The sequence below is a fragment of the Malus sylvestris genome, chromosome 1 (assembly GCF_916048215.2).
Source record: "Malus sylvestris chromosome 1, drMalSylv7.2, whole genome shotgun sequence".
Classification (NCBI taxonomy): domain Eukaryota; kingdom Viridiplantae; phylum Streptophyta; class Magnoliopsida; order Rosales; family Rosaceae; genus Malus; species Malus sylvestris.
In genome coordinates this window covers 2,800,320-2,812,017 of record NC_062260.1, presented here as the reverse complement: position 1 = coordinate 2,812,017, position 11,698 = coordinate 2,800,320, and the positions used below count along the sequence as shown (strand labels likewise).

Genomic DNA, 11,698 nt, shown 5'->3' with positions numbered 1-11,698 from the left:
ACTTTGCTACTAGAACCTAGAGGGGTGCAAAACAGAAAACGTGAGTGGGCAAAAACAAAGATTTTTAAAACCATTTCTCTTTTCAAACATTATAACCCCTTACCGTAAAACCTGTATAATTTCCCAGAAAATAATCATACATATGTATATAGAAATCATGGTCGAAAGTAGTGAAAACCAAGTATATGCCATTTCAAGTATCTCAACAATGAACTAAGTAAGTCAGGTGAAATTAATCAATATAAAATGATATGTCAGCCAGAGTCACCTAACGTGACTTGTACGGCTAAGTCCATAGCTCATCAATCAAATCCTGCACACGAGTCAGAACCACCTAATGTGGTCTGTACGACAGGCTAGGTGTAAATAAATACTCTTAAGTGTTACGATCCCGTGAAGACTATGCGAAGTATCGCAAGTCACCTACGAGTCGGAACCACCTAATGTGGTCTGTAGAACAGGCTGGCATCTACCTTGGATCCATGGTGAACGTGTGGTGCGGGAGGTGAACGATCACGTGAAGGCTAGGCCCTAACCACAGGTGGAGCACTAACATTGGGGTGTAGGATATTAATCACTAAATTCAACTCATCATAATTATACACACTACCATCGCTACCATCACTATACTCACTTGAAGCTTACCTGAGCGTTCGTAGCATCATGCAACATTATGCATAATTACCCTAATACATATACAAAAATATAACGCAAGTATGAAATGGCATTTCAATCACATTTCATTTAAAACAGTTTCTCAGAAAAAACATAAAGCATACATACATATATATAGAAAACCAAAAGCTCACTCACCTGGAGTCCATGCTACAATTCCCTAGCACAAACTTCGAGACGTCACGAACAATCGGCGCCTAGAACAATTATCAAATCACATCTCAGAATCCTTACTGATAGAACACGTAATTTACATAAAACACATCCCTACGTAATTCGATCCGAAAGATCCGCATCACAGATTTCCGATCCCTTACTTCCAAAGATCCACATTATGCTTGTAGAACAATATCCTAAAGTTCCATTATGATCCAACAGTTGGATCTCCGCCAATTACAAATTCAAGTGGCGGCTAACGTTTTATTTTATGAACTTACAAATCCAATTTGGGAAGATCAATACGTCAGATTCCCGATCTGTAAGTTCCTATGATTCTCAAATATTACGTACTATAACATATTAAAGTTTGGTGACGATCCAACGGTTGGATCATCGATTCATATAATTATCAAGTAACGCACCATAATCAAACTAGGTTCACAATAATCAAATCACATCATATGTATATCGAATCTGAGATTAATATATCGATTTAGTGTAAAATAGCATCAGCGGTCCATTGGCCATGCACCGCCGCCGGTGGCGGTTGGCCGCCCCGACTCATTGGAAAATTTAACTATTTCTAAAAATTCTAAAATTTTACAAGAATGAAGATCTCAATGAGTGGACGAACTTTCATACCAGTGACTAAGGCCAATTTGTCTGGGAAAAGCCCCAATTTAGCTTGAACCGTACGGAACCCTAAACTTGGGTGTGTTCGATTCAACCTCCAAACTCACTCCAACGCCTCAAACATTTCTTGGGCATTGTTCTTGGAGTTGAGGGGAGCCTATTGATGGTGGTGGTGATCGGAGTTACATTCAAATTTGGTGGATTGCCACCACGAGCCCGTCGCACCTCGTACGGGTGCACACTATTTCGAGGTTAAATTCCTTCAAATTTGGGGTGGAATAGGTAGAGGGAAGGCCCTATAGTGTTTCCCAGGTGGTTTGGTGGTTTAGATTGCCAGAAAAATGGTGGAAAATCACCGAGAAGGGGAAGATCTGGGTTTGGTCCGAAGGTTATACGGGTCCGCCCTGCGTTTTCTCTTTTTCTTCCTCTCTCCTTTCCCCTCCTTTCCTTCTTCCTGATTGGGAAATTTCATCCCTCTTCCCTCCTTTTCTCTCCTCTTCTTTTTATCCTAGCCACACACATGGCTTCACATATCTTTGCTCCAAAAATCTGGAGCCTTCCAAGTTAAATAAAATTACGAAAATATCCCTAACTTTAAATGTTAATAACTATTCCGTCATAACTCCAAATCACGCCCTGTTTGCACCCACGCGTCCGTAGCGATGTGTACTACGAGGATACATCATGAAAATGATCCTTACATCACACGATACAACAGCCAACAAAATTCAACGCATTTGCCTCGAAGGGCATTTTCGTAAATTCATTTTTTAATTTATAAAAACTATAATTTTTAGGGACGGGTTGTAACATCCCACATCGCCCAGGGGAGTGATCCTTAAATGTATATTCTCATCCCTACCTAGCACGTGACCTTTTGGGAGCTCACTGGCTTCGGGTTCCGTCGGAACTTCGAAGTTAAGCGAGAAGGAGGTCAGAGCACTCCCAGGATGGGTGACCCACTAGGAAGTTGCTCATGAGTTCCCAAAAACAAAACCGTGAGGGAATGGTAAGCCCAAAGCGGACAATATCATGCTACGGTGGTGGAACGGGCCCGGGATGTGGTGGACCTGGGCCGAGATATGACAATGGTATCAAAGCCAATCACTGGCCGGAAGTATGCCGACGAGGACGTCGGGCCCCTAAGGGAGGTGGATTGTAACATCCCACATCACCTAGGGGAGTGATCCTTAAATGTATATTCTCATCCCTACCTAGCACGAGGCTTTTTGGGAGCTCATTGGCTTCGGGTTCCGTCAGAACTTCGAAGTTAAGCGAGAAGAAGGCCAGAGCACTCCCAGGATGGGTGACCCACTGGAAAGTTGCTCGTGAGTTCCCAAAAACAAAACCGTGAGGGAATGGTAAGCCCAAAGCGGACAATATCGTGCTACGGTGGTGGAACGGGCCCGGGATGTGGTGGACCCGGGTCGGGATGTGACACGGGTCGTTACAAACATATTTTAAGAAATAACTGTTGATATATTTTAAAACATAAATTAAATACATACAATTAGCATGGGTACATTTAGCAAAATAAAAAATGGGTACAAATACAAATAAGAGTTTAAAAAATATGGGTACAAAAATGAATTAATATATGGGTATAAATTAAAACTGAAAAGAAAATTAGTACAAATTAAAAAAATGGTTGCAAATTAAAAATGGATACAAACTAAAAGTAAAAATATATGATAAAAAATTTAGCCATGAATATAAATATAACAAATGTAACGTTTTTAATACCAAATGAATATATTTAGAAATAAAAATATTTTATTATTAAAATAATTAATAACGTTTATTAAAATCTAAGAACCTTGAGAAAAAAATTAAAAAGGAATAAAGTTTTAATCAATGAAGTTGGAAAAATAGGGATGCGAATCTAATTTTTCTGAAAATAAAATATAGGACCTAAAAATGAATACATTTATGATCTCTCAAGTTTCGAACCATATATATAATATAATACATGATGTATCAACTGAAATTTGCAAACCTAATCGACATTTATGTCAAACACATGCTATTTTAAGAAGCAAAATATCCACAAACAAATTAAAATAAGAAAAACCAACAAACAAACAAACAAACAATGACAGCCTAAAAGCTTTCCCCCATCCCTCTTTCGGGTAATGTTAGAGATACTAAATTTTGAAAATTAAACGATATAGAAGTTGATGATTAGTTTATTACTTAAGTATTGATAAACATGCTCATTTCTATTAGTGACACATTTTTAAGTTTGCAAATTTTATTTTAAAATTTAGTCTTTCTAACATTACCCACATCTTTTAGTTTGCAAATTTTATTTTAAAATTTAGACTCTCTCTCTCTCTCTCTCTCTCTCTCTCTCTCTCTCTCTCTCTCTCTCTCTCTCTCTCTCTCTCTCTCTGCGCCATGGACCATGCGCTTGGGGAGTACTAGGAAGCAGTGAACATCTCTTGTGCCGACTCTCTCTCACTGCCATGGACCATGCGCAATTTAGTCTTTCTAACATTACCCACATCTTTTAGTTTGCAAATTTTATTTTAAAATTTAGACTCTCTCTCTCTCTCTCTCTCTCTCTCTCTCTCTCTCTCTCTCTCTCTCTCTCTGCGCCATGGACCATGCGCTTGGGGAGTACTAGGAAGCAGTGAACATCTCTTGTGCCGACTCTCTCTCACTGCCATGGACCATGCGCAATTTAGTCTTTCTAACATTACCCACATCTTTTAGTTTGCAAATTTTATTTTAAAATTTAGACTCTCTCTCTCTCTCTCTCTCTCTCTCTCTCTCTCTCTCTCTCTCTCTCTCTCTCTCTCTCTCTCTCTCTCTCTCTCTCTCTCTCTCTCTCTCTGCGCCATGGACCATGCGCTTGGGGAGTACTAGGAAGCAGTGAACATCTCTTGTGCCGACTCTCTCTCACTGCCATGGACCATGCGCTTGAGGAGTACTAGGAAGCAGTGAACATCTCTTGTTCCGACGAGTCATTGGAAGATTCATGGCCACCGTGCTTGTTCACCAACTAATCCCAGCTTCCCATGCGATAACATTTCCACCAGTAGCTAGTCTTAGACCCACAAACATGTCGGCAGCTGCCCGTGTTTTGATCTCCACCGCGCATCAAAGCACGAGGTTTGGTGGGTTATGGCAGCCCACTTACACAGTGAGATCAGTTGCAGAAGAAAGTTCGAGCTCCAGCTCCAGCTTAGACGTTGGGGATGATGAGGTTATTAAGACAGAGCTTTTCCAAGCAATCAAGGGAATCAATAGAGGCATTTTCGGTGTCCCGTCTGCGAAGAAATCTCAGATTGAAGCTTTCGTCAACCAGTTCGAGTCTCGGAATCTTACTCCAGATCCTGTTCTTAATCTACAAAAGGTATCAAACAGAGTAGTTACTTCCGTATGAAGTTGCTAACTCTGTATTAAGTTGCTAACTCTGTATATAAATATATATTCTTTATTTTTGTATTTTGTTTAGGTTCAAAGAGGACAAGGCTGGGATTGAGGGACTTCATGTCCTTGGGTGATTTCTTCCAGAATATTAACATTGCTAAGGTACACACTACACAGAGTCTGTTAGTTCAAAAATTCAGATGGTCACAAACTAAGAAGCGATTTGAAAACCATTTCGTGTTATTTTATTTTATTTTTTATTTTTATTTTATTTTAATAACAAAAAACTTGTTTGGAAAACTACTTCGAATGCCAATTTAATAGTTTTCATGCTTTGGTTTTCATTAATTACTAATTGAGATTTTTGACACACCTCGACCCAGAATGTCCACTTGGACTCCGAACCGAGTCGTGCTAGCCAACACCTGGAAGGTGACGAAGCCATAAAGTGTAGTGATGTAGAAAATGTGTATAAAGTTAAACCTAAAAGTGCCTCAGTAATAGAGTGCATGATAAGTGGGAATGAACCATTTTCACATGTCTCGTAAGACTAAACTCATCATAAATATAAGTTAAGACATTAAGCTCATGAACCACAAATTTATACAAGTATTAAAATCACAATTCGATAAACACAATGACAAACTAACCCGTAAAAACAGTAGAGGAAGAAGCCAAAGCAGACTTCTAAACAGTGCACATTGTCCTCTATTACCAAACCAAAAGTACTCAAACTAACAATAGGTCTTAGTTCAATATTGAGCATATGTTTTGTAAGAGCAGTGGTCACTATTTATAATAGATTAATCCTAATAATTCACCTATTAGAATCACCATAGGATACCAACTATGAATCCAAACATTTATGAGTGCATCAGCAAAATAGACTTCCAGTCTCACAAGGGCTATGATAATCTGAATTAAATCCTACAAGAATTAGGATAGTTTTAAGCTTTCTAGCAAGACTGTTCAATGTCAATTGAAACACTACAACCGGCTATAATATTCAATTTCATACTCATATTCTAACATTATTCCACTTGAGTATGAAACATATTAATCACACAGCCTTTCATATTCATAGAAGTGATCACCAAATCTTTTGGATAACAAAAGCTTAACCTCACATACAACTTACCTATGTGCAACCTATATGCAAAATCAAAGAAACATTGTTGCAACCTATATGCAGATTCACATCACATACATTATATCTATACATTTCAAAATGCAGAATCAAAGAAACATTGCTGCAACCTATATGCAAACAGATTCCATGATCACATGCATCCGATTTGTATTTATAACAATGTGTTTTTACTTGACCAGAACAAACACATAAATTAGTTTGCTCCCACTATATTAAGTCAAGTTTAGTTCCAACCAATAGCACTAAACTTCTCATTACTTAAACTAAGTAAGTAATATAAATAATTCAACCAATTGCTTGAATAAAACCATAAATTGGTTTTCAAGCATCCAAATGAATTATAATGGCCGGCCTAAATACTCTTAGTCTTATGCTTACATTCGAACATATGATTCTCCCACATAAGCATAAGCAGAAAGTACTGCACAACCAATAAGAAACTAGAGATATGAACCAATTGGTTCCCGATTCCTCACTAGCATAATCTCAGTTTAGTCATATACACCTAAACCATTATGCAAATAGTCTATGTATCAAAAGATAGTCACAATCCATGCAGAAAAAAACTTATCTCACATAAACCCAAAATCACCAGTTTCAACAACGATCAAAATCAGAATCGCAAGCACAATATTTTTACATTCAATTTGATCCTAACCAGTTCAATATCTATTTAGCAAGATCAACCAAATCTTGATAATTTCTGGATATATATATCACAACAATATGTCTTGATTAAAACGAGATAATCAAGACCACTATTTCTTCTGGAGAACTCAAAATTCATCTTCCTCCCTATTTGCAATTTCAATCAAAACATAATAGTAGAAGCATGCATCATAAATGAAATCACAAATAAAACCCAAAATTACACCAATGTATACAGATCCACCATATATGCACAATAACGATTCTAGACAATTTCACACATATATATGTTCATTCATCTGTTCATATATTTTCTTGTATGCATGCATCAATATACAGAGAAACTTATGCAAGTTCTATTTGATATAGATATGTTGGAAGGTCTAGGTTATGTTTTGTTCTGTTTTGTTCTTTGTTTTGCTCGAGGACTAGCGAAAGCTAAGTGTGGGGGAATTTGATAGAAGCATATTTATGCGACTTAGTTAGCTTGTTTTCTTGCATTTATGTTGTTAGTTCTTACTTATTAGAGTGTTTTAAGCTATTTTCGTGTGTTTGTAGGTCCAAATGACAAAGTTGGCAAGAAAGTGCAATTTGGAGCATTTTGGAGCAGTTTTGGGCCAAGAATGGATAGCTTATGTGGGGAGCACTTTGGATGGACATTTTTGAAGTTCAAAAGGCGAGGAATATGCTAAAGAGATGAAGAAAATAAATTCCAGACAAAGAAGATAAGGAATCAGCTCAAAAGAAGGAACCAGAACCTTATCCAACCTTATCTTATCCAAACTAACCTTATCTTATCGTATCCTATCCTAATCTTATCATACCTTAAATCCAGCTGTAAGGGGACCTAAATATCTATTTCTAGAAGCATTCCCTTCTTGAAGTCCCAATTTCTGCCACAAAACATATTGCTTCTAGAAACCCTAAAAACATGGTGCCTCCTTCCTTCTAGAAGGCCTTTGCCTTGCCTTGCGCTCCATTCCCTTTCCTTCCAATTCCTGTTGCACCTCTTTACCCTTTTTCCCTCTTGGATTCTGATTTAATTAGCCTTTTTCCTTGTGGATTTGGATTGTGTAAAGCCCTTTTTCAGAAATTAATTAGGCTGTGAACCTTTTCTTGAGGCCCAAGCTTTGTGCCGCACCCTAAGGCCCTAATCCTTTGTTTATGCTGATTTCTAACCCTAGTCTGATTTCCCTAGGGTTTGCCGTGCCTATATATACATATTTTCAGCCACAATTTTGAACCACCATCTCCCACATAATTCTACACCACAATTCACACCAATTCCCCATAAATTCATCAAGTGCCGCAGCAAAGAAGGGAAGGAGAAGAGGAGATTTGTGCCGTGCCACCATCCAAGGGTTGTGCCGTAAGTCACCTGCAACCATTGGAGATTTTCAGAGTTCTTCCTTCCCTCGTTTCGTTTCCATGTTTATTTTACTTTGCTTTTCAATTATTATGAACATGTGGAACTAATTTCTTTTTAGTTAGAGGTGAATTCGAAGCCATGATTATATGTTTTATATGAATTGATTACATCCAGTTATTGTTTCTTGAGTCTTGAATGTGATTTGCTTATTTGAGTTATCAAAACTTGTTTATGTATGTTGATTGAGGATGCATACTTAATTTGCATGCATGAATTTGATGCTAGAGTATAATGGAGTTTCACCTAATCGTTATGAACTTATATTCACAAGTAGTAAAAGTCACTAGTCATGATTGTGTTAAGTAAATCCTAGGCAGGAGTATCATGCTTTTCATAGTTACAAATGCCTCGTCAATGGTTATGGTTTTCAAAGAACTTAATGACCTTTGATATGTCTTCCTATCATGCTTTTCATAGTTAGGGAACTTGATAAGGATAATTTGGTTGCGATGCGTATTCCATCCAATTCAATGAATTAAGGATAATCTGATGGTTAATTTGTGCTATCACGGTTAACTTGGGGTGTTGTCATTCATAGTCTAAAGGAATAATAATTGGAAATTGGTTTATGTTGCATATGTCATGTGTGGAGAAGGATCCTCTGGCTAAGCTTTCATAATTCAAATCACCTAATTTACTTTTGTTGATACACAAAATCAGTGAGGACTTTGGTACAATAGAAAATGTTAAGTTTGTGACCTTCGCTAGATTGCTTCGGTCACTAGTGTGCATAAGTATGTAAATGGATAGAGACAGGGAAGCAAACACAAGATGTATGTGGTTCACCCAGATTGGCTACGTCCACGGAGTAGAGGAGCTCTCATTAATTATGAAGGGTTTACACAAGTACATAGGTTCAAGCTCTCATTTAGTGAGTACAAGTGAATGATTTAGTGCAAATGACATTCGGAAATATTGTGAGAGAATGATCTCTATTTATAGAAGAGAGTTTCTAGTTTCACTCTGACATTGACACGTGTCGTGTTGTGATTGACTTCTGATGTTGACACGTGTCGCTCTATGATTGGCTTCTGATGTCGACATGTGTCCCGCTATGATTGGCCTCTTGGTTGGAGGGAAACTCTTCTGGGTCCTTGACGGTATAACGTTGACCGGTGCTCAGTAGTTTCGGGATTGGTCAAGTATGGTACAAACAGTGCTCCCCTAAGTTCCCGAGTGAGGGAAGCTCCTCAGTTGAGGACTTGCAAGATCCAAGCCATTGAGTAATCACGAAACTTCTAAGTACCGAAGTGTGGTATCATTTTCACTTTCCTTATCTGTCTCATACGTAGATTGGCATCTTCTCTGGAAGTACTTTTCTTCCATCCAGGGGTGGTATCTTTAACCGATGAAGATGCACAAGGTAACGTATCAATTTCACTTGAAGCTTACTTGTAGTTTCAGCTTGGTCAAATGCGATAAAAAACCCTATAGTAGGAGTCCCCTAAGTCGCTGAGCTAAGAGATTTGCCGAAAAAGGTAACAGACAAGGTAATCAATCAGACTTCCAAGCAAGCAACTTGGATCAGAGGTTCGACTTCGACTTCCGGTTGATTGTTCTCCTTCTCATTGTGTCGTAAACAGCAACAAGGATAAGGAGAAGCAAATGGAGAAGAGATGATATGAGCTACTTTTGCTTTTGAAGAAGTAACTTTCCATAGGCTTATTCTTGAACTGAGCTGGAGGGTTTTCTGGTTTCCTCCAGAGTATAAAGCCTACTCAAGAATTTAAGGGTTAAAACAAGTCTATCAAATCAAGAGTCCATTCGACCTTAATGATATGGGATACTTTTGCTATTGATGAAGTAATAGATGAATCGGCACGTGTTCTGTTGCGTTTGTCTCCACATGCTTCCTTGTATCCTTCTCACTTGCCCTATCTGTTCCTGAGGCAAATGTGGTATCTTTTTTGGAAGCATAAGATGTTGAAGATGAGTACTCAAGAGCAATGCCAGGTAAGTAATCAGGCAAGGGGTTCCAGGCAGTCAGTTTCTGACTGGAAGCTTGATTCCAAGTGCTGACTGATTGCTCTCTTTCTTATTATCTTGCAGGTAAGAACAAGGGAAAAGGAAAAGACAGGGAAAAAGCATGATATGGGATACTTTTGCTTTTGACCCTGATGACACGAGATACTTTTGCTCTGGTGTGGCTGGTTTGCATAGGTATTATTAGGGGGAAGAAAGATGAGTATTTTGAGAGGCTTCGTTGGGAGTGCCTTCTCAGATATAAGGAAGGGTTGAGCATTTTTGTAGGTCTGCCTGTCCGTGGAGGATGGAGGTCGACATATATAGTAGTCTCCCTAACAACAAGTAGTAATGTTATTCCTTTACCCTTCTTGGTCGTAGCAATGTAGTGGGAGCTGCAAGCTTCACGTGTTTTAACTTTGTCAGAGCGCTTTGAAAAAGTGGTATGTAGTATCTGGAACGCTGATGTTGCGTGTGAAGATTGCAGACAAGCTTTATCCAAGGAAATCTGACTCTCGAAGTTCGGAGAACGATGCCTCTTCGATTTTCGAACAAGCAATCCTGTCAGGGATCTGGCTCTCGAGATTCGGAGAACGGTGCCTCTTCGATTTTTGAGAAAGTAATCATGTTGGGAGTCTGCCTCTTGATATTCGGAGAGTGGTGCCTCTTCAATTTTTGAGAAAGTAATCCTGTTGGGAGTTTGGCTCTCGAGTTTCCAAGGGCGGTGCCTCTTCGATTTTTAAGCAAGTAATAATGCTATTCCTTTACCCTTCTTGGTCATGGTAATGTAGTGGGAGCTGTAACCTTCACATGTTTTAACTTTGTCAGAGCGCTTTGAAAAAGTGGTCTGTGGTATCTGGAAAGCTGTGTTACGTGTGAAGATTGCAGACAAGCTTTATCTAAGGAAATCTGGCTCTCGAAGTTCAGAGAGCGGTGCCTCTTCGATTTTCGAACAAGCAATCCTGTCGGGGATCTGGCTCTTGAGATTCAGAGAACGATGCCTCTTCGATTTTTGAGAAAGCAATCCTGTTGGAAGTCTGGTTCTTGAGATTCGGAGAGCAATGTCTCTTTGATTTTTTTAGAAAGTAATCCTGTTGGGAATTTGGCTCTCGAGATTCGGAGAGTGGTTCTTCTTTGATTTTTAAGCAAACAATATTGTTGGGAGTGTTTTCTTGAATGTTAGTAAAGGTTGGGCATTTTTACCAGTCTGCCTTACCATGAAGCACGGTGGTTGACACACATTGGGACTTTCTAGTTATCAAGCAATGGTGTTGTTCCTTTACCCTTGTGGGTAATAGTAAGGTAGCTGGACCTTCAAAATTTATGTGTCTAAACTTTGTCAGAGATCTTTGGCAAAGTTATCTGTGGTACCCAAGGAGTTGATGTTACGTGTGGAAAGTGGTGCCTCTTCGAAATCCGGAGAGTGGTGCCTCTTCGGAATTCGGATAGTGGTGCCTCTTCGATTTTTGAACCCAATGGCCCTGTTGCCCTTTCTTTTATAAGGGCACCAATTGTGTGCAAGGAGTACATTTAGAGAGTTATTGCTTGTAGGAATTTTCCCCTTACTTCAGAGATTTATTACACCTCATTTCTCCTTCATCATTTATGAGAATGTCTGGCCCATCCGACCGTCATTTTGACTTGAACTTTGGTGAAGAGGCAGCCAT

At 38.9% G+C, this 11,698-nt stretch overlaps 1 protein-coding gene across 1 annotated transcript; it reads left to right on the top strand.

The window, feature by feature from the left end:
- The first annotated feature begins 4,447 nt into the window (after nt 1-4,447).
- On the top strand, nt 4,448-5,766 carry LOC126629315 (fibrillin-5, chloroplastic-like). Its single transcript, XM_050299327.1, has 3 exons — nt 4,448-4,827; nt 4,881-5,004; nt 5,671-5,766. Exons 1-3 carry the CDS (start codon nt 4,448-4,450, stop codon nt 5,764-5,766), a joined length of 600 nt encoding a protein of 199 aa, XP_050155284.1.
- Nucleotides 5,767-11,698: the final 5,932 nt, after the last annotated feature.

Bases quoted from the DNA above. Each gene is read 5' to 3' on its own strand.
- LOC126629315 (XM_050299327.1), top strand. From the start codon at position 4,448: ATGGCCACCGTGCTTGTTCACCAACTAATCCCAGCTTCCCATGCGATA. The intron at 4,828-4,880 runs ATCAAACAGAGT...GTATTAAGTTGC, and splicing joins GTTCTTAATCTACAAAAGGT to TAACTCTGTATATAAATATA. The intron at 5,005-5,670 runs GTACACACTACA...TTCACCTATTAG, and splicing joins AGAATATTAACATTGCTAAG to AATCACCATAGGATACCAAC.